The sequence below is a fragment of the Planococcus citri genome, chromosome 4 (assembly GCF_950023065.1).
Source record: "Planococcus citri chromosome 4, ihPlaCitr1.1, whole genome shotgun sequence".
In the NCBI taxonomy this organism is placed as follows: Eukaryota; Metazoa; Arthropoda; class Insecta; order Hemiptera; family Pseudococcidae; genus Planococcus; species Planococcus citri.
In genome coordinates this window covers 47,580,425-47,605,773 of record NC_088680.1, presented here as the reverse complement: position 1 = coordinate 47,605,773, position 25,349 = coordinate 47,580,425, and the positions used below count along the sequence as shown (strand labels likewise).

The following is a 25,349-nucleotide window of genomic DNA, read 5'->3' as shown; positions in this document are numbered from 1 at the left end:
ACACTCATAGGGAAAACGTTTTCGGGAACACAGTCAGTCATTTCGTTTACTTTTTCACTAAAGCACAAAAACCAGCAGGATTGTTCATAAAAAAAATCAGCTACCTCTTTAAAAAATTTACACCACTTAAAATAGCATGAAAATTTTATGAAAATTGAAAAACGAAGCATCCAGTTTATCAGAAAAATGAGTTTTTTCTACTTTTCCCACGATTTCAGATCAATTTTTTCCATTTTCCAGATAATTCAAAATAATCTACGCACAAAATAGCAGAAGGGAGAGAGGGGAGTTGAATTTTTTGAAACGTCCCCAACGAAGAATTTCATCATTTAATCAAAACAATTTTTCCTGATGTTTATGAAGCTGGACCTCCAGCAAAAGCTGATTTTTTTCCAGTAACTTCAAATCGCTTCAGAAAGTGTAGTAATCAAGCATCATTTTTGATTTATTTTTTATTTTAAAAATCCTTTCAAAATTTCGTACTTACCTACATTTTTCAACTGCATAGAAGGTCGTTGGATACTAGATGTAGATACTCATTAGGAGCTCATATCAGTCTTCAAAACAGATAACTTCTCCCTCATTTAAAAAAAAGACTTGTTTGCTACTTATTAAAATTATCGTTTTTCTTTTATACATTTTCATTTTTTCATCTATTTTATCGATTTTATCGATGATTAAATTATTTCCCATGCCTTCGCGGGTAATTAATTTTTTGTGTAAGTTCCTGTCCAAATTTATCTTTTTTAAAACTTTTTTTCTAATTATTATCATTTTTTTTTTTTACAAATTTTTGTTATTTTTGTACATATATTTCATCACTTTGTTATCGTAGGCAGATAATGAAAAGATTGATCACTTCTGAAACTGCTTAATTATTTGTTCTTTCATAACTAATTGTACATTAAGTTGTAATTTGGGTTAATTCTGGAAAAACTTACACCTTTGAATCTACTTGAGATGTAGTCCATCACCATAAACACTAGACCTTTAACCGATGACGCCATCAGAACTCTAATTAGTTGAACGATGAATACAGATAGCCTTTATTTTTGTTCAAATGATCCGTAAAGTTACTCAAGGCACAATTCACCGTATACTTTTTTAGGTCATTTTCCAATTTCGTACTTTTTTTTATGAATTCGTTGTTTTTTCGGCCAGTAGACAGGTAGACACCCTAAAGCCCAGTAGCTGAAAATTAAATCTTTTGAAAAGTGAAAATTAAATCTTTTGAAAAGTTCGAAATTTTCGAATCGATTGTAGCTGTAAATATCTCTCTAGGTGACTCGTTGAAAAAAATATTTTTTTGCGAATGAAAATCTCAAATTTCAAAAAAAAAACCGAAATTGTCAAATTTTAAGGAGGTTAGATCTGCTTGAAAATGGTGGAAATCATTAGAAGAGTCGAGATGAATGTTTTGAGCAATTTGTTGCAAAATTGACGATTTTGGATTTTTTTCAAATTTGAGATTTTCGATTAGAAAAAAAAAATACTTTCAGTTTTCACCTTGAAACCTGAAATTTTTAATTAATATTTTTTTTAAAGCATCTTCAGCACCCTGGTTACAAGGGCAATCAGGAGAATTATGTTATGCTTTTTGATTTTCCAGAAAATTTTCTTGAAACTTCCATGCCCTGTGATAGCTTGGCCCAGCCAGAAATCTAGCTCGTGGATTGGCAGTAATGATTGGAGGGGAGGGGGGTGTCAACTTTAATATGCAACCCGATTATAAGATTTTCACTCCAGTAGTTACTCTTTTAGTAGGTATGAATTGAAAAAATATGAAACGATATGTCACGTGATATTAGACATCTTTTTACATAGTAATGAAGAGACCAAATCAAAAAAAATTCGTATTTAGTACTACAGGTATCCTAATAAATCATATGCGACATGGTTTTTTCCAACATTTTAGGGCTCCGTACTCCCTCCCCTTCAATAGTTTAGCGAATTCCGTTACGAAAAGTTTGAAGTACTAAATACTATAAAAATGTATGCCTCCTGGATTTTTTTCGAAATTTCTAATTATAGCTACGAAATTTGGCAAGCTTTTGAAAACTGAGCCGTGCCTCTGGCCTTTGTTGCAGTAAAGGCACGTTAATGAAAAAAAAGTAAAAAGTAAAGAGTTTCAAAAAAAGCTCAACTTTGAACTTTTGAAATTAATGGAAGTGCCTTGGAAAAACAGCAACCCGGTTTTTTTCAAAGTTGCAGTAAAGCCGAGCGATTAGATTGAAAATCTGCGGTATTACGTATGACGAGAAATTTCAACTGTTGAAAAAAAAACCACCTTATCTTCCCCAAGGGGGGTTAAAGGAGCAATCATAACGATTCTTTTTTGAAACTTGAGCTTTTGTGCACGTTGTTCTTTGCACTCTATTTTTACATTTCAGTTGTCCAAAGTTGTTTTTTCCCACACGGAGGATACTCTTCGCAACACATAAATTTGAAAAAATATGTCCACAAAGTGAAAACTGCTCAAAAACGACCTAATAAGAAACATTCGTGAACTATACGCCCCACATGTATAAATTTTCAAACTTTCTCGGCGAATAGTTCGCAACAAGGACAACGAAGCTGTCACAATACTACACAAAACCAACTTTCCGCTGTCGCCGCGTAATTAGAATGTAACTTTTTAAACGGATGCATGAAAATGGTCAATATTAACCGAGTGAAAGAAAGAAAGAAAAAAAAGAAACATTCAAATGGTTCGGTTCGGGCTCGTTCTGCAAAATAATGCAGCTCTTACAGTATATTAGAAAGTGTTATTAAAGCGCATCTCTCCATCTATCGTCCCTTTCTCAGTCTCACTCACTTTTTAAACTTCTCGATATATACGCGATAATGTGTAATTACTTGTCATCATCGTTAATACGCTGCCGCCACATCGTGGTCGTTGGTATATTCGGTCGTATCCGTATACCCATTACCCATACCCACGACGAAATTTTTTTTCACTTATTCTAATTTACATATTAAACCAGCCTTTTATACATATAATATAGTTTAGAGATATCTATACTGAATACTGATGCATGTGTATGTAAGTGATGGTGCAGTAAGCACATCTTGCTCACTTATAGGTACGTTTAATAAGAACAAATAATTATTTTATCTCGGTCAGGTGACGAAAACACGAGATTTCGCGTCGCCTCCCTACATTATGTATACTTTCGATTACACCATCTTCGTATTTTTCTCTTTCTCTCTACTCCTACCTATACCAGATTCATCAGAATTAACCTAAACACGCATAATTCGAACTGAACTGAAACGCACCAATTACTGTGCCAATTAGATTGTAGGTAATTTCTTCACCATTTTAATCTCGATAATTTCGTCGTATCACTTTTTTACAACTCGGCCACGTCGAAATAATAGAGAATAATTTTGATCAATACAAATGCTTGATTATAAAAAAATCACGTATTTAATCGAAATTAGGAAATAGGACCTTTAAACAATGGATAAAATTCATATTTCATATTTTTTCTCAAAAAATTAAAAAAAAAATAAGAAAGAAATCACTTCGAATTTTCAAGAGTATTGCTTGAAACACTCGCCACTATCAAAAGTCAAAGTTATTTTTTGAATTTTCAGCGAATTTTTGAAAATTTAAAAAATTCAAATAGCTGTTATAATGGTCAATTATTTTGACCACTGACACGATTTTTCTCAAAATAACCGAACCTGGGCAAATAAATACTTCATTTCGACCCCTAACCTAATCATGAACTTTTTTGGTGCATTTTGGAATTTTCAACAAATTTTCAATTTTCTACAGGAATTTTGAGTTGCTCTCAAAGGATCAAATTACAACGTTTTCTGAAGCAATTCTAACGCGTTGGAGCAAAGTGAACTCTTGCTGGAGGCTACACACTGGTTCGAAAGTATGTAATTGAAATGGATTTTATCAAAAATTTTACTCTTTTGTACATAAAAAAAAAAACTAACCAAGGCAATGAACCATTTTCAACATTTTCAAAAATTCATCAAAAATTGAAAAATCAATACGAAGCTCAAAATACAATTTCACCACTTTTTATAAATTTGAACTATATGCCTTCAAAATGCTTTCAGAAAAAAATGTACGCCCTAAATCGATTTGAAACAGTTTCAAACCGCTTTGAGCAGTTCTGGAGCCTCCAGCAGATTTTCACAAGCAAAAATTTCAACAAAATTTTACTATGTAAAAAGTCGTTGAAAAGCTAAAATTTCCTCTATACCTCAAGTTTAACATGTTGAGTCGACCGGAGCTGGTTTCAAGCCATTCTGGAGCCTCCAGCAACTTGGTGCTCGTCAGTGACCCGCCGCTGGAGGAACCAAAACCGTTAGAAATCACCTGCAATCAACTCGACATGTCAAAAATAGGGTTTAAACTCAATTTCAGATTTTTTTGGTCCAAAGTAAATGTTTTAAAATTATGAAATCCCTGGACAAAAATATTGTTCCGAACTGGCAGATACAAAATTTGGAAAAATGGCGAGTAATCGGTCAAGCGAGTCACTAACAAGCACCAATCGCGATCATCCACCCAAACGTGAATTTGGACAGGTTTTACAGCATTTTTTTTAGAGAAGTAAAATTTTTAAGAAGTCGTTGGAGACTTTAAAATGGTTTGAAACCAGCTCCAGTCAATTCTGCAAGTTGAAATTAAGGTACAGGGAGAATTTCAACTTTCCAACTTCATTTGGTAGAATTTTGGTAATTCGAAATTTCGAAAATCTATTGGAGGCTCCAGAACTGCTCAAAATGGTTCGAAACAGTTTCCAAACGATTTTTTAAAAGATTGGGGGGGGGGGAGGAGGAGGAGGTTTGAAAATAAATAATTTATCATTCAACTTTCTAGGTCAATTTTCAAACTTTTAATTTTTTTTCATTTTTGGTTCAAAGATTATTTTTTAAAATTCACCAAAAATTAAAAAATGCACTTGAAAATCTGAAATTTTGGCTGTGATGTATTTTTGCACGCTCTTTCGATCTAGCTTTGTCTGGTTCAAAAATTTTTCTGTCAGTTGGGATACTGCCTCTGTTAGTACATACATAATATACAATAATTTATGATATTTTGGCAAAATACGAGTATTTATGTTCTCTAGTTTCTTGAACTTTTCTCAAAAAATTTGCTGAATTTCATTTCTTGATTTTTAGAAAATTGTTGAAACTTTTATGGTTAATTTATACCTCATAAAAGAATCAAAATTGAATTTAATCAAACGATTATCTTCATCAAAAAGGGTATTCCTGGTTAAGATAGGTGAAATGGCCCTGATCTCAGATTCGGAAAATCATGATGGATTATTGTTGGGTACCTCCAATAAAAATTTTCGACCGGAATTTCCGACCCCCAACCCACCCCCCTTGGTCAGTATAGCCAAAAAACGCGTTTTTTGCGCGAAAAATTCGGTATCCATGAGTGGTGGGGATAAAATTCTGGTACCACGCGGAATGTGTAGGGAAAGCCTGGGCCTTTCAACACGATTTTTTTCAAAAATTTTTATCGTAGTGGTGGGGGTAAAATTGACAAAAGAAAACTTTGAAACGCCACAGCTCCGAACTGAAGGGTACTACACAAAAACTGTTTTCGCCAAAATGTGTCTTTTTACTAGTACTTTCTTCCTACTAGTCCATGAAATTGAAATTTTGTCTGCAAAAGGCTCATATTTGCAAAAAACCCTAAAAAATACGTGTTTTTCGCGTTTTTTTTGCAAAATTATGCAAAATATGCGAAAAATGTATAGAACAAAACATGTTGAGCGTCGAATTTTACCCTAGAAAACGTGTTCAAAAGGTTGTCAAAACGCTCATCTACTGAAGTTAGCTTAGATTGTAATCATGAGCTCTCTGAATAAAAAAAATACCAAAAATATTCAAATTGAGGTCCGAGCGATTCAGTTATAATTTTCACAGTCTTCTCATTTTAAACACGTTTCCACAATGCTTGGTCAAAAAAATCCTTCAAAATGAAAATATTGCAAGTCAAACTTACAAAAAGTGACCAAGAATCAGGGGCGCATTATAGCATAGGCAGTAAAAGCAGCCGCTTAGGGCGCGACATTTCTGAGGGCGGCTAATTTATCGTGGTAAAAAAAAATTGATACAAAATCAATTGATCATCATGAAAAAAAGCCATGGATCTGACGTGAGTGGAAATGGAATTCAAGAGTATCAGTAATCGAAAAAAAAGATCAAGAAATGGAAGAAATATTTTGATGAGACTGCTAAAATACTGATCAAAATTTTGATGATCCCAAGGAAAATTTTCTAATGGATAGGTACGTTTTTACCAATTATTGATCATTTACTGTGAGCTAGAATACCAAAAAAGTGCTTACACAAAATTTGTGGAAAATTTTTCATTCTTGAGCCAATTTTCAATCTTGAATAACGATGATGTAATAGAAGAAAAAGCCTTAATAGGTACTGATCAAAATTTACAAAAATGATACCTATTGGAGACAGATTTATTGTAGGAGTAGTTACGATTTTGAAATACTATTTGAAAGGATTATTTGGAAACAATTTTCAACTTTTTTGAAGATAGAGGCTTTTATTCTAGTTTTGTTTTTTGCGAAGAGGATAAGATACCCATTAACTCTTCCCCCCACCAAACGATCGCTGAATAATGGTAGAAAGGGCGGCTCTTTCAAATAGCTTTGAGCGACCAAATTCTTAATGCGTCTCTGCCAAGAATAGGCAAATTACCCAAAAATTGTTCAGAAATCTAACTCAAAATCAGTATTTGCAGAAAATACAAATTTCGATTTTAATTTCAATTTTCAAAAATTTCAAGAAAATCTTTTTCAAATCCAATAGGTACCATACATACATGTTCAAAAAATCTTACCAAAATTCAAAAACTTGAAACATCATGAGGGACAAATTGTTTGAATAATCAATTTTTTTAGCATTTTTGAAGATCCTTTACCCATACTACATACTAGTCCAGGAAAAATAGCATTCCATTGGGAAAAATGGGGGAGAAAGCTGAATTTTGGTATACTGGTTCATTTTTTTGTGCTGAACACGAATCCGATGAGTCCCCGGTCGTCCCTGGTGTGCGTTCTCCCCTATTGTGGATCTAAGCCCCCAAAACCAGTTTTTTGCAATTTTCTCCCCCGCATTGCATTTTAGCGAGAAATAGGTGGTCGGATAAGAATCTACGTCAAATTTCCGATCTAGTGATATATCAACTTTCTTTCTACCCCCAAGGGGGGTGGAACCACAACCATTCAAAAAAGGGGGTTCCCCAAAAAATACATCAGGGCTATAGGCGCCTAAGAGGGGTGAAATGGTCCCCAAAAGCGTTTAACATGAAAGGTGGGTACCATAGAGAAACCTCTGCGCAAAAAATTTCAGATCCACACCCCCTACCCTTTTTGCGGAGCCCCCCTTTTTGAAATTTCAGTAGCACTTTTCTCAGCCCCATTTCAACCGATTTTGAAAATTTTTCTGGAAGTTATGTATACCTATCCTTGATAGGTATTCACACAAAAATTTTCAACCCCCTCCCCTCAAATTTACCCCTCAAAATGGCGTTTTTTCATTTTTTTATGCCTATTAACAATCAAGATTGCGAGGTACAATTTTGTAAACACGTTTTTTGGATGTATTTTTGGCCCCCAAACATCATATACTATATTAGAAATTTTTGCTTTGGTGCGCCGTGGTGAAAACTTGGAATAATGTATCGTAGGGGGGTGGGGGGTGAAATGGGAATTTTGAAAAAAATAACTATCAATGAGTAGGGTATCGTTTTCATATGATTCGATACCGCTGAGCACGAATATGACCTCAGATTTTCTGCTACACTCACCTACCCCTCTCCAGAGCCCCTCAGCCCCCCTCAATTTTCACGATTTTCGAAATTTTCGAAATATAGTTATTTTGATGATGTTGGTGTCGTTTTCATATGATTCGATACCGCTGAGCACGAATATGACCTCAGATTTTCTGCTACACTCACCTACCCCTCTCCAGAGCCCCTCAGCCCCCCTCAATTTTCACAATTTTTGAAATAAAGTTATTTTCGTGATGTTGGTTTCATTGTTATGGGAAAATTACATAAGTTCATTGTTATTGTACATAAAATTTCTCGTAGAATCAGCTACAGCACATGGCTTCCCCCCGAGGGGGGTGGATCCTTCAATTTTTTTCCACGCAGAAAACGCAACAAATCTGTATGTGTACTGGACTGTATAGGTCTGCGGAGCATATGTGGCATAATAATTATTCATGATAACTGTAACTTGAGTATGTATGAGTAGGTATGTATTTTATAATTCAATGACTACCTACATAAAAAATCACAAGAAAAAAATATGGTAACGAAATACTTATAAAAAAAGTAAAGAATGATAATTTGTGATTCACTTAATCGTCACCATCACTTGCTGTAGCTGATTCTACGAGAAATTTTATGTACAATAACAATGAACTTATGTAATTTTCCCATAGCAATGAAACCAACATCACGAAAATAACTTTATTTCGAAAATTGTGAAAATTGAGGGGGCTGAGGGGCTCTGGAGAGGGGTAAGTGATTGTAGCAGAAAATCAGAGGTCATATTCGTGCTCAGCGGTATCGAATCATATGAAAACGACACCAACATCACGAAAATAACTTTATTTCGAAAATCGTGAAAATTGAGGGGGGCTGAGGGGCTCTGGAGAGGGGTAGGTGAGTGTAGCAGAAAATCTGAGGTCATATTCGTGCTCAGCGGTATCGAATCATATGAAAACGACACCAACATCATCAAAATAACTATATTTCGAAAATTTCGAAAATCGTGAAAATTGAGGGGGGCTGAGGGGCTCTGGAGAGGGGTAGGTGAGTGTAGCAGAAAATCTGAGGTCATATTCGTGCTCAGCGGTATCGAATCATATGAAAACGATACCCTACTCATTGATAGTTATTTTTTTCAAAATTCCCATTTCACCCCCCACCCCCCTACGATACATTATTCCAAGTTTTCACCACGGCGCACCAAAGCAAAAATTTCTAATATAGTATATGATGTTTGGGGGCCAAAAATACATCCAAAAAACGTGTTTACAAAATTGTACCTCGCAATCTTGATTGTTAATAGGCATAAAAAAATGAAAAAAACGCCATTTTGAGGGGTAAATTTGAGGGGAGGGGGTTGAAAATTTTTGTGTGAATACCTATCAAGGATATACATAACTTCCAGAAAAATTTTCAAAATCGGTTGAAATGGGGCTGAGAAAAGTGCTACTGAAATTTCAAAAAGGGGGGCTCCGCAAAAAGGGTAGGGGGTGTGGATCTGAAATTTTTTGCGCAGAGGTTTCTCTATGGTACCCACCTTTCATGTTAAACGCTTTTGGGGACCATTTCACCCCTCTTAGGCGCCTATAGCCCTGATGTGTTTTTTGGGGAACCCCCTTTTTTGAATGGTTGTGGTTCCACCCCCCTTGGGGGTAGAAAGAAAGTTGATATATCACTAGATCGGAAATTTGACGTAGATTCTTATCCGACCACCTATTTCTCGCTAAAATGCAATGCGGGGGAGAAAATTGCAAAAAACTGGTTTTGGGGGGCTTAGATCCACAATAGGGGAGAACGCACACCAGGGACGACCGGGGACTCATCGGATTCGTGTTCAGCACAAAAAAATGAACCAGTATACCAAAATTCAGCTTTCTCCCCCATTTTTCCCAATGACCCTTTTTTTTCATCTAATTTTCCTGGACTATACCTATTCTATAAAAAAAGTACACTTTGTGTATCTTATCCAAAGATTGATGTGATAAACATAGGTACCAATCATTTTATTTACAAGTATAATTAAACATTTTTTTCGGGTCAGAATTTTTCTATTTTTAAAGAGAACTAGAGAAAATGAATAGAAAAAGAAATCGAGAGAAAAAATACCTATAAAATTACAAGTATTGATTTTAAAAATGACAAAAACTGTACCTTCAATCTATTTTGGCCAACACGAGATTTTACTAACCATTTTGGCATAAAATAGAATTTTTTGAATAATTCATCAGCAAAAGGCCTTTGCCCACAATGCCCACAATATTTCGTCAAAAAAGTGGAACATTTTGGCAAAAAGCAGGAGTTTTGTTTTTGGCAATTTTTACAAAGTTAGGAGTTTTTTAATAATTTTGACAAAAAAGGAACTTATAATTTACGATTCTGACGCAAACGAGATTTTTTTGACAATTTAGGCAAGATCAGAACTTTGCAGACAATTCTGGCAAAAAACATAACACGGACTTCTTAGGATCATTTTGGCGAAAGAAGGAAATTTTGAAATTTTGGCTAATAACAAAGTTTTTGGTCATTTCTGCAAAAAATATTAGGACTTTCTTGATAACGCCAAAAAAAGGTATTTTCTCAACAATTTTGGCAAAAAACGGGACTTTTTTGGAAACTTTGACAAAAGTTGGGATTTTTTAATAATTTTTCTTACAATTTTGGCTAAAATGATACTTTTTTTACAATGATTCCGACGATAAGATTTTTTGAACATTTTGGCATAAAACATGTGCTTTTTTGGCAATTTTTACAAAAAGTCAAGAATTTTTGATAATTATGTCAAAAAATTGGAATTTTTGAAATTTTGGACAACAACAGGTTTTTTTTGCTCATTTTTACAAAAAATATTATCTAGGATTTTGATAACATCATTCAGAAGAAAATGTATTTTCAACAATGATCAAAAACAGTGCTTTTTTGATAATTTCGACAGAAGTTAGAATTTTTTTATAATTTTTACAAAAATGTGACTTTTTTGATAATTTTGGCAAAAGCAGGAATTTTTGACAAGTTTGCAGTAGCGATTTTTCGTCACATACTATGTAGCGACATGACCAACGTGACAATTATCACTTTATCAGATAGTGCACACTGAGGTGCCATACCTCATCTCATGACTTTGCTCCAAAGATGTGATGTGTGCGCGCGCATAGCTCAGTAGATGAGCGTTTTGACAACCTTTTGAACACGTTTTCTAGGGTAAAATTCGACGCTCAACATGTTTTGTTCTATACATTTTTCGCATATTTTGCATAATTTTGCAAAAAAACGCGAAAAACACGTATTTTTTAGGGTTTTTTGCAAATATGAGCCTTTTGCAGACAAAATTTCAATTTCATGGATTAGTAGGAAGAAAGTACTAGTAAAAAGACACATTTTGGCGAAAACAGTTTTTGTGTAGTACCCTTCAGTTCGGAGCTGTGGCGTTTCAAAGTTTTCTTTTGTCAATTTTACCCCCACCACTACGATAAAAATTTTTGAAAAAAATCGTGTTGAAAGGCCCAGGCTTTCCCTACACATTCCGCGTGGTACCAGAATTTTATCCCCACCACTCATGGATACCGAATTTTTCGCGCAAAAAACGCGTTTTTTGGCTATACTGACCAAGGGGGGTGGGTTGGGGGTCGGAAATTCCGGTCGAAAATTTTTATTGGAGGTACCCAACAATAATCCATCATGATTTTCCGAATCTGAGAACAGGGCCATTCCACCTATCTTAACCGGGAATACCCTTTAGACACAATTTTTCAAAATCCGTCTCATACATCTGATTTGACAAATTTTTAATGCATTTTTCGAGAACTGAAAAATTTATAAATCCCCAGAAGGCTCCAAAATTGCTTGAATCCATATCAGTCGATTTGGAATGTAAAAAATAAGGATATAACTCGAATTTTTCAGTCCTCCTTTGAAATGTTCATTAAGTCTTTAAAATGCTTTCTCCGTCTATCTTCAAGTTCCAGTTTGAAAATTTCGTTGTCAGGGAGAAAAAATTAAACTTTAAAACAAAAATACTATTTCTTTTCAACGCAGCTTTAAATTTCGAAGATTTTAATTTTTTTCCAATTTTTCATTTTCGAGATCGATTTATTGAGGAAAAGTAATTTTTGGAACAAAGAGCAACCAAAGTGACTTTTCAGTGAAAAATATGATCAAAAGTTGAAGAAAATACCAAATTACTCCTAAAATGACTGAATTGAATAAAGTCATATTGTTTTCCAATCGCATCAATCCTAAATTCGAATAATACCTATTACCTACTTCTAAAAAATAAAATTTTGACATCTTTAAATACATAGAAAAACCAAAGCTAACCTAATAAAAAATTCGTCTTCACGTCAAATCATCAAAAAATGACCACATGTACGACACCTGTAGGTATCATTAAAACCAATCAAAATCATTCAGCATCCCTCGTCCAACCAGTTCCGCTACCAAAACCAGCAGCAACAAACCATACGCGTGAAATTTTCGCATACATAAATAATTAAAATCACTTCCCCTCAGCTGCTCCACCATCACCATCATCGTCATCATTCATAAACGTTTACACGCTGTATGCGGATTTTACAACTTTGGCAGACGTAGTACGAAGTACAAAGACAGACGATACGATTACACGTGTAAAATATGCGAATACACGCGCCTTCTACACACAATTCATTCATGTTTTCGTCTGCTGTACACAAATGAACAAATACCGAACTGGTTGTTGCATGTAAGAAAATCCAGCCCAGACCGGCGTGGCGAAATCAGAGACGAGAGAGGGAACCGAATAAAGAAGGAAGTAAATTCATCGTTCGGTTCTGCAAGTTGAAATAATCCAATATACCTACCTATAGTCGTTTATTTAGCGCACCTATATGTCCATAGAGTGATGATTAATTCGATAATATAGGTAAAAAAAAAAAATACACACAAAAAAGAATGACCAACGATTAAGTGAGTACAGGTTATGACGTACGGTATGGTGAGAGGAACCCTGCGTAGAAGACAGGAGTAGGGCACGAGCGAGTGGACTGGGAGTGAGATACTCTGCATATAGCAGACTCCGAAGGTATGTAATGGTAATGGTACTAGGTGTACTATGAATAGTATACGTATACGTAAATTCGCGCTTCTCCCACGTACTAATATTTTTATAGCTCTGTAATCGACCTATAAGTTAAATAAATCTGTTTTAACCTGGTTTACTATCACCGTTTAACCTCAGAGAGTGCGTCGCGTCGCTCGTCGCGCGCCGCGCGGCGTTAACGCAAGAAGCGACCGAAGACCGCCGAAAGGTGCGGCGAAGCGAGCGAACAGCACACAAGATCGACGCTAAATAAACCGGCAAAATGTGTTTGTAGGTCCTTCATCCGATCGCACCCACTAGTTGACGTAATTTTCGAAACGGCAATGGTCGATTAGGCACAAGGATTTTAGGCATTTTGAAAAAAAATTTTCACAAAAGGTTACCATTACCACGCGCATCGTGCGCAGTGCGGACGCGGACACCGTCTCGTTAATTAACATCCTAACGACGATGACAAATAAGACGTATGTAAGTACATACGTTTGTAAAACTATCGAGCGTAATTTTTCTCATCGAAGACGATTTCTTTTACCAGAATAATTATTGAGTGATTAATGGCGAAAAAAAAATTAACAGCGAGTAAATACTACATACATGGATAGAGATACCCATACTCGAACACATGACGATGGAGATCGTCGCGTTGGTCTTCATAAACGTTACATCGACCAAAATGTTTGAACTTGGCCACATTTGGCAAACTTTCAAAATAAAAGTCACCGAACTTACACGCTACCTACTCGACGGAAATCTGGCCTGGCATTTTTCTTTTATCGCGAAATAAATCGCCTCCAGCTGCTCCTGCTCGCGCGAGTTCATTTTCGTACAGCCGAATTTCTTTCTTGTGTCATTTGTGTCGAAAACAAAACACGGCTTATTGAAACACGTAGAGAGAGGTATCAACTTGTCATCGAATCGAGGGAAAAAGGAGAGAGAGATTATATTATACGTATAACATCTGTTTCATGCTCGCTCATTATCACAAGCATATTTATTTGTGCCAGTTCTCTGCGGCTCTGGCTACTTTTGAGCAACCGACACGTACAGAGAATGAGGTCGATTCGAGTAGATTACAATATTGGTGGATGGAGATAAGTTTAGTTTGTAAATTCGGACTCGTTTTTAATTTAAAAGAGGTGACGATTTGAAAAACATTGTAACCATGTATATATTAGAAGTTGAAAGTTGACGAAAAATTGTGACAATTTTTGAAAAATGGAAGGAAGAGGGAGGAGGAGGTTTAAATTGCGAAGTCCACCACAGAACGAAATTAAAATATCAACATACATAATATTAATGTTTTAGAACGAAAAGGTCAATTTGAAAAAAAAATTATAAACAAGTTGGCATTATTTTTTTTTAATTGCAAAGAAGTGAAAGAAACCATTTCATGTTTCAAAATAAAAATTTGTTTAAAATCTCAAAAAACTGAGCTTTTTCTGATATTTTAAAATAAAAAAAAAAGTCATGAAAATTAGTATGTTGAGTCATGGCAATGAATTCAATGTTTCAATAAAAAGTCATAAGTCGAGGAGGAAGAGGAAAGGACAAACAAATATGATTTGATGAAATGTTGAAAATTGAGGAATTTTCTGATGCATTTAGACAAAAAAGGAAGTCATGAAATGATGTTTTTCTGAAATTCGTATTCAAAGGTGGGGGGGGGGCAGATTTTTAGACATAAAAAATCAAAATTACATATGTATGTAATTTTCAGAAAATTTTTTGTGATGTATGACGATTTTATGAAAATGAAAGTAAAATTATTGCTCGATTGAAGCGAGAGCGAAAATTTTTCGAAAAAATGGGTCCAAAAAACAAAAAAAAAAAACGTCCATTTTTGCATGTTTTATTTTAAATTTTCGCTTGAAAGGGGGGAGGGGGCCATCGCCCCACCCCCCTCTTTGGTTACGTCACTGGTTAAAACTTCAAAATATTGAAGATCATTCTATGGCAAATCAGCTGAAATGAGATGAAAATCTTGGAAAATTACATTGCATTGTTTGGGATATCAAAAAATTGCATTAAATTGGTATAACTGACAAAATTTGCGTAAACATTTGTTGAAAATGTTTGAAAAAAGTGACCAAAAAAAAACAAAAATTCGAGAAAATATTACAAATTATTCCTAAAATTGATAAGAAAATCAGCGAAATAAAAATAAAAATGCTTAAAAATCGTGTAAAAAGTTATAAAATATTGTAAAAATTGTTCAAAAGAGCCAAAATAAGTATTGAAATAAATTGCAAGTTTTTTTGTTTTGTTTTTTTTTCAATGGGATTTTATCATATTTTTTAGCAGCATTTTTTCTAATCTTATTTCGCAAAGTTGGAATTTTTCACTTTCCACTCACCAAAGTTGTTACCTCGGGTGAGAAAATGGTTCCTTTTTTTTTTTATTTTTCCCCTATCTGCAAAAACAGTAGTGCCAGAAGCCCCCAAAATTGAAAATATCAAAAAAATTCAATTTATCAAAATTCTTTGTTTCTGCATCAGAATTTTTCTAAATAATCCCCTTTTCAAGAAAAAATTTTCTCCTCTCCTTCATCAAACGATATTGAACTTACTTATTAATGAGAAGGCCTTCAAAGTTGGAAAAATCACCAAAAATGAGAATAAATCAAAATCAGAGAAATTGTTTTGAAAATATCTCATTTCCACATGACAATTGTTCTACAAAACCTTATTTTCAAGAAAAAACCTTGATGGTGTTCCAAAATTATGTCGGTTCTCTTGTATGAAGCCCCCAAATGTAGAAAGAATAATATACAAATATAAAAAATTTATGTCTGTGGACTTTTTTTGAAAATTTTTCAATGAGCAGAATTTTTCTAAGCATATTTTTCAAGGAAAACCCTCCCTTGGTCCTCCAAATGGTTTCAGTCCCCTTTGTATTAAGCCCCCAATCCCAAATTTGAAAAATATCAGAAAAGACGTAAAATTGATGTCTGCAGGTACAAATTATTTGAAAATTTTCATGAAAAAAAAAATTGAAAAAATATTACTTGGCAGAATACTCTTAAACAGACCTTTTTTTATTCCTTTTTTGTGGGCACGCCAATTCTCGAATGTTGTAAGTCCGTAATTTTTTGTTTCCCTTTTCCACCCCATAACCACCAAAAAGAATTGATATTCGCCTTATCTGTTTGAAAAATCCTCTTTTTGTTCCAAAAGTCGTGTTTTTTGCCAAAATTGCTCAGAAGGTTCTGGTTATTTTTCTTCCAAATTTGCCCAAGTCAAAAACTGTCAAATAGCATTAATTTTTGGGAAAACAATCACGATGTATCCATTTTTGCCAAAATTATCAAAAAGTGCCCATTTTTGGAGAAAATTGTCAAACAGTCATCTTCTTGCCAAGATTGTCCAAAGAAAACCAGAGCTCATTGGCACCACTAATTTTTTTACCAAGGGGACTGAAAATTTCATGACATGATTTTCTCAACGAAGTAACAACTTTGGAGGATGTGGGAGTGAATAAAAACGAGAAAAAACCTCCACCATGTATAAATAAAGTACACCCTAAAATCTATTATTGAAAATAAAATCTGTTCACAATCATCTCCATATTGACCTCACCTGTAAAATGTAATCAAATGATCGTTTTCTCGAATTGGCCCATTTCATACAGATACGATCGGGTCCAATTTTCGATATAGAACATCTCTTCGGTATGTACATGCTACATACGTCTGTACAAATTATATAAGTTTATATGAATCCATGCCAATGAAAATTTTTCCACGTACAGTACAGCTGGCCAAACGGCCAATTGTTTCTATACAATTTAACTCGTTGGTGTATAAATTTGCCAACTAATTGATCACGGTGTACGGTAGTATGGCGTGCAGTGCTGTGCTTTTTTCGAAGCAATTATTTTACATACTATACAATTGTCCTTCATTTACGAATAAGCGAGCAGGAATAATGTAAAGATAGATTTTTGTATAGCCATGTGCCTGCCTATCCGCCTATCCGCCTGCTTTTTATGTGCTGCGATATTTTCCACATTATTATTATGGTGTAAATAAATAATCATCTTATATCGATTTTTACCATTATTTTCAAGGCACAATCGATGCGGTAGCGGTAGTCAATATTTATCGAACTATTTTAGTATATACCCGTATAGTGTAAATTAACGAAGCAACCAACGTATAGCTTAAATTTTATGGCTTTAGAATCTCGTCAAGTTTCCATTAATGATTAAGTATAGATGTGTACTCGTATTCCTTATACTTTGTATGATTCGTATTGTTTTTCCATCATTATGTAGTATGATATTGAAATTTTTTAGCCCCTCGAACAATACTACTATATAGTAATTAAACACGTAACTAATAAAGCGTTTAAAAAAATGCGTAAATATTTCGAATTCGATACGTCATCATCAGAGTTCATCACGTTACGTAAAGAAGAGGTGAAAAATTATCCAAGTTTATTAGCCGTTGAATTCTTTGTCACGGTACAATTATGATACCTACGCAAATCTTTTGAAAAATTTTGTCATCGGCTCTGTTATTAGAGTGTGTAAATATACGATACATATTTATCATCGGGCAAGCCTTTTCTTTTTTTGAAAGAGAAGAGGGGGGCCTAAACATCTCGTTATTGTAGCTGTTTTTTTGATAATTCGGTCATAAGGTTATTTCCGTAATGCTCACATGTTGAATTTTACTACTGTCTTAGAGCATGCTCCATTACACGAGTATTCCGTTGTTGTAGGAGCAAGAGCATACTTCCCGGCTATGTAGGAAAAAGAATGACTAATGGATGTTAATGGATATTGTTTAGAGCAGTTTAAAAAACCAACAGTAGATTTTCTCTCTATTTTGTCGAATCTATGTGGCAATTCTTCGTGATGATTTTAATGAGCCTCTTCAAAGTGTACACTGTACAGGGTTTCCTGATTACTATAAGGGCATTAAGGGCAACACGTGTTGAGCATGTTGGAAAAATACTGTTTATTGTGGATCGAGTAGTTTAGAGAATACAGTGTTGTTTTTTTCATTATTTTTTGTTTTATTACGTCTTGAAATACGAGTAAAACTATGATTTTGATTTAAATTTTCCACAACGACATAAAGATACAAAGAGAAGAAGTAAAAGAAGGGTATTTCGAAAATTTCAACTTAAAAAACCATAAACTTCAATTTTTTTCAGAGTAAGATTATATTATACTTGCGAGGAGAGGGTTTTAGATTTGGTTTATCAAATTGATGTTGTTTAGTAGGGTTATGAATTTTTGGAATTTACATGATTCTGAAATACTGGTGATCTCTAAATTCGTCAATAAATTTCCATAAATGAAAAAATGTGCCTTATACATAAATCCTGATTTTTCAATTGGAATAAAATTGGTTCAAATTGAAAAAAAAATCAGCTGAAGCTGAATGCACAAGAAAGTTGCATAAAATAATGGAAAACATAAGAATTATAAAACGAAAAAAACTGTAAAATATCAAAATAAACCGTTTAAGAAAGATCAACATAAAGAGTATTAAACATGTCAAAAAAAATTTAAATGAAATCAACGATGTAAAATGAAGAAAAATTAATTCAAAAAAATTGATCCAAATACTCATCATGAAAAAAATATTTATACTTATTAAAACAAAACTGAAATAAAAATTTTAAATACTATGAAAGATTTCATCAAAATTGCCCGAAATTTAAAATAAAAATTCTGAAACTAAATTTACGTATGAGTTGAATAAAATGAGAAAAAAAATTGAAAATTAGTAAAATTGATATAAAGGTTGTTGAAAAATGTCAACAAAAAAATTGAAATCCTATCAAAATGAGTGTTAAGAGACTGCTCATATTTTACACACACAAAAAAAAAAAAAAAAAAAAAATCCAGACAGTGTTTGCTAAAAAAAATCAATCTATGAATCAGAAATCTCAAATACTATGAAAAATCCTACGAAATGCCACCAAATTCCATGGAATGAAAGGGAAAAAACCAAAGTTGCAGAAAATAATAAGAATACAGAAAAAAAAAACAAAATAAAAAAAAACATTAAATTTGAGTAAAATTGAAAAAAAAAGACAAATTACTCGAATAAGTGAAAATTGGCATAAAAACTTTCAGAACTGATATCAAGATGGTTAAACATGTTGGAAAATGAAAAAAACTTCATCAAAATGTAATGTAAAATCATATTTTACCAAAAAAAATTGATCCAGCTTCATAAAAAACCCTATGGAATATCGACAAAATTGCATGAAATTTAAAAAAAAAGTCCTGAAGCCAAATGCATAACTTATGAAAGTTGTAAAAATGGGGGAAAAATTACTAATACTTGATACAAAAAACACTTTTAAAATAATTATCATCACCCAAATTAACTATGTAAAATTTTTAAAAATGATAAATGCTCAAAATTTACATCAGGATGGTTAGAAATGTTGAAAAATAAATAAAATGTGCAAAATAATGATACAACTGCCCATATCTTGCAAAAAAATCTAATTTTGAGAAAATTTATTATAACACAGGTCGTTAGAATTTTATTAATAATTACGATAAAAATTGCCCAAAATATTGACTTGTCCCAAAAGTCTGGTAAAAATCAGAAAAGTTCTTGAATTTCAAGAAAAAACCTGTAAATAATATCAATCATTTTTTGTCAATTTCAGATTTTATTTTCACTATGTTACAAAACTTGAACGATATTTTATCAATTTTTTCATAATTTTTATCAATTTCCAAGTCAATTCAACTATAATTTTCAGTATTTTTGCTATTTAATATTTATTTTAGATGTAAAGTTACCTACTTTCTGGTCATTTTTAGGCAATTTTGATCACATTTCATAACTTTTTACAACAATTTCCAATGAATTTATGCTAATTTCGATATTTTTCTGTTTACCCATATTTAGGAATTTTGTCATACTAATAAGTCCAACCAACTTGAGCAATATTTTCACAAATTTTTGGAATTTTTATTCCAATTTTTGAGAATATCTGTGAAATATTTCTTGAAAGTATAATAATACAACTTTCAATAGTCATTTTCAAAAACTTCAACCACTTTCTGTAAATATAGGTATCTCTCCATTTTGACGAAATTTAATTTCATCAATTTGTATCATTATTTTCAATCATTTTTACCCCAATCCCATGTAGTAGAGTGATTTTGTTGATATTTTAGCCAACTTGCATAATATTTTATGAAGTTCCAACATCATTGTATCAATTTTTTGCGATTCTTCTGTTTTTACGTCGTTTTTCTCATTTTTTGAAGTAGGTACAATTCCCAATGATTTTTTTTCAATTTTGAAAATTTCAGTTTTAATAAAAAAATTTATAGAATTCACAACTTTTTAAAAATTATTAATAAAAAGAAAGGGAACAGTAAAATTGGAAAAGAATATGTGCGCAAAAATGTGAAAATATGACTAATTTTCGGTTTCCAGAAACAAAATATTGATCTTAACATACAGCTTTGGAGTTGGTGAGGAGGGTGAGGGGGCTTTTAAAATGTTTAAATATCGTAAAAAAGCACATTTTTGAAATTTGCACCCCATTTTTTTCATAAATTGAATATTGAACAGTATTGAAATGTTTATCAATAATTGATTCGTGAATTCTTCATTATTGATTTTTTCCCTTAAATTTTGCTATTTTTGAAAAAAATTTCACATCCAAACTTCTCATTTTTACTTTTCAGTTCTTATGAGGGCACTGTTGGAAGTGTTGGATATCCTTGAGCTGAAATTTCCAAAAAAAACAAATCAACCATCCCACCATTTTATTCCAATTTTCGCTCATTTCCTTCACCATCGAACCTGCAGACTACGACCTTCGTACTTTGCATCCGAATCAAAAATAAGCCATCGAATCGGAGAAATTGTCAATTGTACGTACAACCTCGATTACGCCTTCTGGCTTCCAAAACACACGGCTGCCAGTGAGACTAGGATATTATGCTCGTACGAAGTCATCCAGACCTTCTGCATGATCTAAGCAAGTAATCTGTCACAAGCAGCCGTAAGCTAACATTTCATAATTTTTCCTTGAACACGGACATGCTTACACATAAACGTTAAATTAGTCGGGAAATATCAATATAAAAACGACAAACAGTTTGACGCTACTCGCCGGAATAATTCGAATGGTATTTCAAGTGGAACGAAAAATGAACCTAAATACGTATCGATGCGATAAAACAAAGATAAAGGCGTGTACGGCGGCGGGTTCTATTTGCCAAGTTGAACAATAGTGTTGTAGTACAGTACATCGTTCGTCCTCCATAATTTAACAACTCCCTCAACTAACCCAACGTTGGTTCGTACATCTGAGTATAATTTACGAGTGTGGCATGTACTCGATGGTTGTCAAAATTCGACAGTATGAGAGTAGGATACTGAACAGGGATACAATTTCGGAGTAAAAATTCTGACAGTTGAGGGAGGAAAAAAAATAGCACGATGAGATTGACCCTCACATCGTGATCAAAACAAAACAAAATTGCACGAAAGAATACGAAAAACGAAGCTACCGGAAACATGAAGTTATTAGGAAAAAAAAAAGGGTAAAGACCCATCAATAAAATGATATAACCCATATAGTAAAAAGCTCTTCGCAAGGGTTAAGAATTAGGTCGCAACAGTACCACCTCCGCAACATGCCCGCAATTCGGAGACCGCATATAAACTGTTCGTAGGTCCTTGTCCTCCTTTTTGTATCACATATACTAAGTTGCGCTAACAATCCCATAAACGCCGCCGTTTTTTCCGTTTATTTTTTCACTCTACTCTGCACCTTGCCTCCAGTGTATCTAAATGGCACGCAGGGTATAAATATTTTAAAAACTTTTATAATACCGATTCTAATTCGGCTAGATGTTTCCTGCTGCCGGGTTTACGAATCGGTTTTAAATAAACACCATTCTCATTCATTCAGTCGTTCGTTCGACGAACTAGGCCATCGACGAATACAATAATTATCCCTTAGCAAGGTTAAAATCTGTTTATATTCATCGTATATACCATAATGTACATCTTTCGAGCGCTGAAAAAACACCCAAAAATACCGAAAAATCATCCAACCTTGTTACGATACATTAAAAAAATCAATATCGTTGGAAAAATGATCGTTAAAATGATTTAGTTTGATAGAATCGAAGAAATAAACGTTGGCAAGGACGCTATAAATATTCTATATTATACTAGATGAACCCAAACCAAACGTCGTCATCTTACACCATTTACCTTTACAATCCATTTTTCAACCAATTACAAAATAGAAAAACTGCATCGGTACATGGGCCAAAATCCGAACCAAAAGAACGTAAACAAAACGAATTATGCAAATCAGTTCTCATATAGATAGACCCATTGGACAAATCCAATTTACGTAAACTTATGTATACTCATTAATATTATAATTAAAATAGTAAACTTCTCATTTGGCTACTCATCGAGACCAATTTAATGGTATCCGGTTAATTAAAGCTATTCCCATTTAGTAGTGATTTTCGTCTCTTGTAAAAACTTTCAAATAGGGGTCATATATATTCCAAGTGGATGCCATTAATTCAATAACTTTCACATACGATGTACTCGTCGTATGTACAAAACGAATAAAGAATTATTCGGTAATTTCGTTTCACGCACACTGTATTACTATGTACGATTAGTGATACTCTTTTTATTATGTATATTCAACTTACTGAGATGAAGAAGCATTATCCGCTGAGTGATGGTTCATTGTTGTATTTAACAGTCAACTGAAATGGTATCGATGATAAAAAAAACAACGTCCAATTCACAACTCTGAAATCACACGAAATGCTCTAAATTAGAAATGAATCGTTGACCATGTCATTCAATTCTAGTTTACGAAACGTAATGCAATATTTTTAATCTGTAATTGTATGCAATTTCTTGCAATCTTGCGACCACTGATACTGTACAACTTGTACAACATTGCTTATCAGTTGTAAAGTCTTGAAATATATGTCGAGTTTTAAGCTCTTGATCAACTTATAAATTCTTCAAAACGTATGACTAGGGAGATGAATGTGCTATTATGGTAGTTTGATTATAATACCCCATTATTACTCGATCGTATTTTCATTTATGGACAAAAATGGAGCAGACGCGAGTCAGCAATTAATGAGTTATGGCGAAATGATAATACCTTGAATACTTGATGAAAATCCGTTCTCTGGAGACTGCTCAGTTCTCGCGTGCGTTATAACATACGACACAGTTTATACTCGAATTTCACTAATTATTTTAATTATTAAATTATTATGAAAACAAGTAAAAATTATTAGCAATACACAATCATCATAAAAAAATAGGTAAATGACTTCTAATATTTTTGTTGATTTGTCACAGAGTTGGTAACTGAACAGCAATTACCGCTGATAACGGTAATTACGGGTTATTACCATAAAAGTAGGTTTCGAATGGGGATACCTACTTTCGTTGGTTTTCCATTTTAAAAAAAATGAAAATAATGAAATTTTGAGAATTTTGCAGGTTATTTTGTTTTATTTTAGTTATTAAATTTATAATGCATTATGCATTGTTGAGTTTATTTCAGTTTCAGATTCAGAAACAATTATTTGAAAATTTGCTCAATGAAGTATGAAATCAAACCGGCGTTAATCACAAATTTTTTACGATGATAGAGTGGATGATTTCTTTCAAGTTTTAGCCTCTGAAAAGTCTGAAGCTGAGAAGAGGTAAGAAGAGTCAGAAGAAGAGAATCACACTGGATTCACAAAAAAATACAATTTCACCAACATTGAAAATTCTGTGTAGAAATAGAAAAAGAAATACGAATTTCGATCATACTTAAGTTGCATGATTCGCAAAAATAACTATTTTTCAAAATGGAAATAGGTGCACGAACTACGAAGTATTCGTAAAACCTAAAATGTTGCTATTGAACTGAATTAAAATCGAACTTATGCGAGAATTGATTTTTAGTATATTAGCAGACTGCTTCTTCCTTTTGCCGTTCTCTGAGGAGGAGCTGATGACATTATGTATTGCTTTCAGGCATCTTATTTGCTTTTGAAACTTTTGAACTAACAAGGGAATGATCAAAATTAGAAGTGGTCAACGAGGATGTGAAAACTCCGATTGAATAAAAGTTTGGTATTCGATTTCAATTCAATTGAAGGTTTTATCAATAGAAGTTCGGTTTTCACTTTTCAGATTATTAAGGTTTCAACTTTCAACTTCATCATGATGGAATTCCTCAGAAAATGCCCATGACGTCGTTGAAACCTGTTACGAACAGGAAAAATCTGTTGAAATCACTGAAAAGTGTACATAACCAAAAAAACTGAAGAAGAAAATCCTGAATAGCAAAACTTGGTAAAAATTGCATGCGAAAGTGTTAAAAACATGTTAAAATGGTCGGTGTGGGTAGAAATTACCGATAATTAATTCATTCAATTTTATTGAAAAAGCATATATCCGGATAAAATATGATATTTGAGTATTTGGCCTTGCCCTGCCCTCGAACTCGGATTTTTGAAACTAACCAGTAGAAGTTGTTCCTTATGGTCTACAACCCGTGTAATAAAATTATTAGATTGCCAAATCATCTCCAACGACTGCAACTCCTTCAGAAGGGGTGAAATTGCAATTTTAGTTTAAAATTTCTACCTTTGGCAGTTTTTACTCGATTTGTTTCAAACTTGCAGGAATGTTGGATACTATCAAGATTTACTTATGAAAATTTTTTGAAATTTTTTCAAGCATATCTTATGGACAGAACACGCATTTTTAGCTTTTAAACAGCGTTTTGGTCACTTCTTTCATAGGTGCAATTATGAAAAAAATATATACATTTTTGATGTATCTCATCTATACGTATGTACCTACCTACAACATAATTATAGGTAATTCTTTTCAAAATTTTTCATGCCGGTAGAAGTCCTTCAAAAATGCAAAAAACTGATTTTTCAAGGGTTTCCCGCCAAAATTTGCCATTTCAGCAGAATTTTTTTTCACAGTATATTATAAAAGACGCCCGACTACACAACCAATCCAAATTTGAGTTTTTGTTAATTTTTTCTGTTTTAAAATGTTTACAAAAAAATTTATCCTCCTATTTTTTGAAAGCCCCTAAAACACCTTCAGGGCTCAGGGTCACCCATCCGGTCAAAATTAATCTATACTTAGATTAATGCCAACTCGATCCAAACCATGCCTACTTAATTACCTACCTATGTTAAATTTAAAAGAAAATTAAAATTTTGGATTGTTTTGTAAAATGAGTGATTTTTTTTAAATTTAAAAAACAACTGGCTTTAACGAACCCGTCAGTACGGTTTTCCAAGGTCGTTTGTTTGCCTTTCCGGTCTCTTAAGGTCACTGACCTACCTGTCTAGCCTCTCGAGGTTGTCTGAGTTCCTGTCTGGCTTCACAAGGTCATTGACCTGTCTGTCTGGCTTCTCAAGGTTGTCTATCTGCCAGTTCTGCCTGTCGGGCCTCTCAAGGCCGCCTGTCCGCTTCTC

General features: G+C 33.4%; 1 protein-coding gene across 1 annotated transcript in view; it reads right to left on the bottom strand.

The window, feature by feature from the left end:
* rdx (BTB/POZ and MATH domain-containing protein rdx) overlaps positions 1–23,175 on the bottom strand; it is a 161,433-nt gene extending 138,258 nt beyond the window's left edge. Inside the window, exons 1-2 of the mRNA XM_065363024.1 lie at positions 23,009–23,175; positions 22,539–22,641 (exon numbers count right to left, since the gene is read on the bottom strand). Coding sequence (XP_065219096.1) covers positions 22,539–22,576 — 38 coding nt within the window. The 5' untranslated portion in view covers positions 22,577–22,641; positions 23,009–23,175. The remainder of the gene's footprint in view (positions 1–22,538; positions 22,642–23,008) is intronic.
* Positions 23,176–25,349: the final 2,174 nt, after the last annotated feature.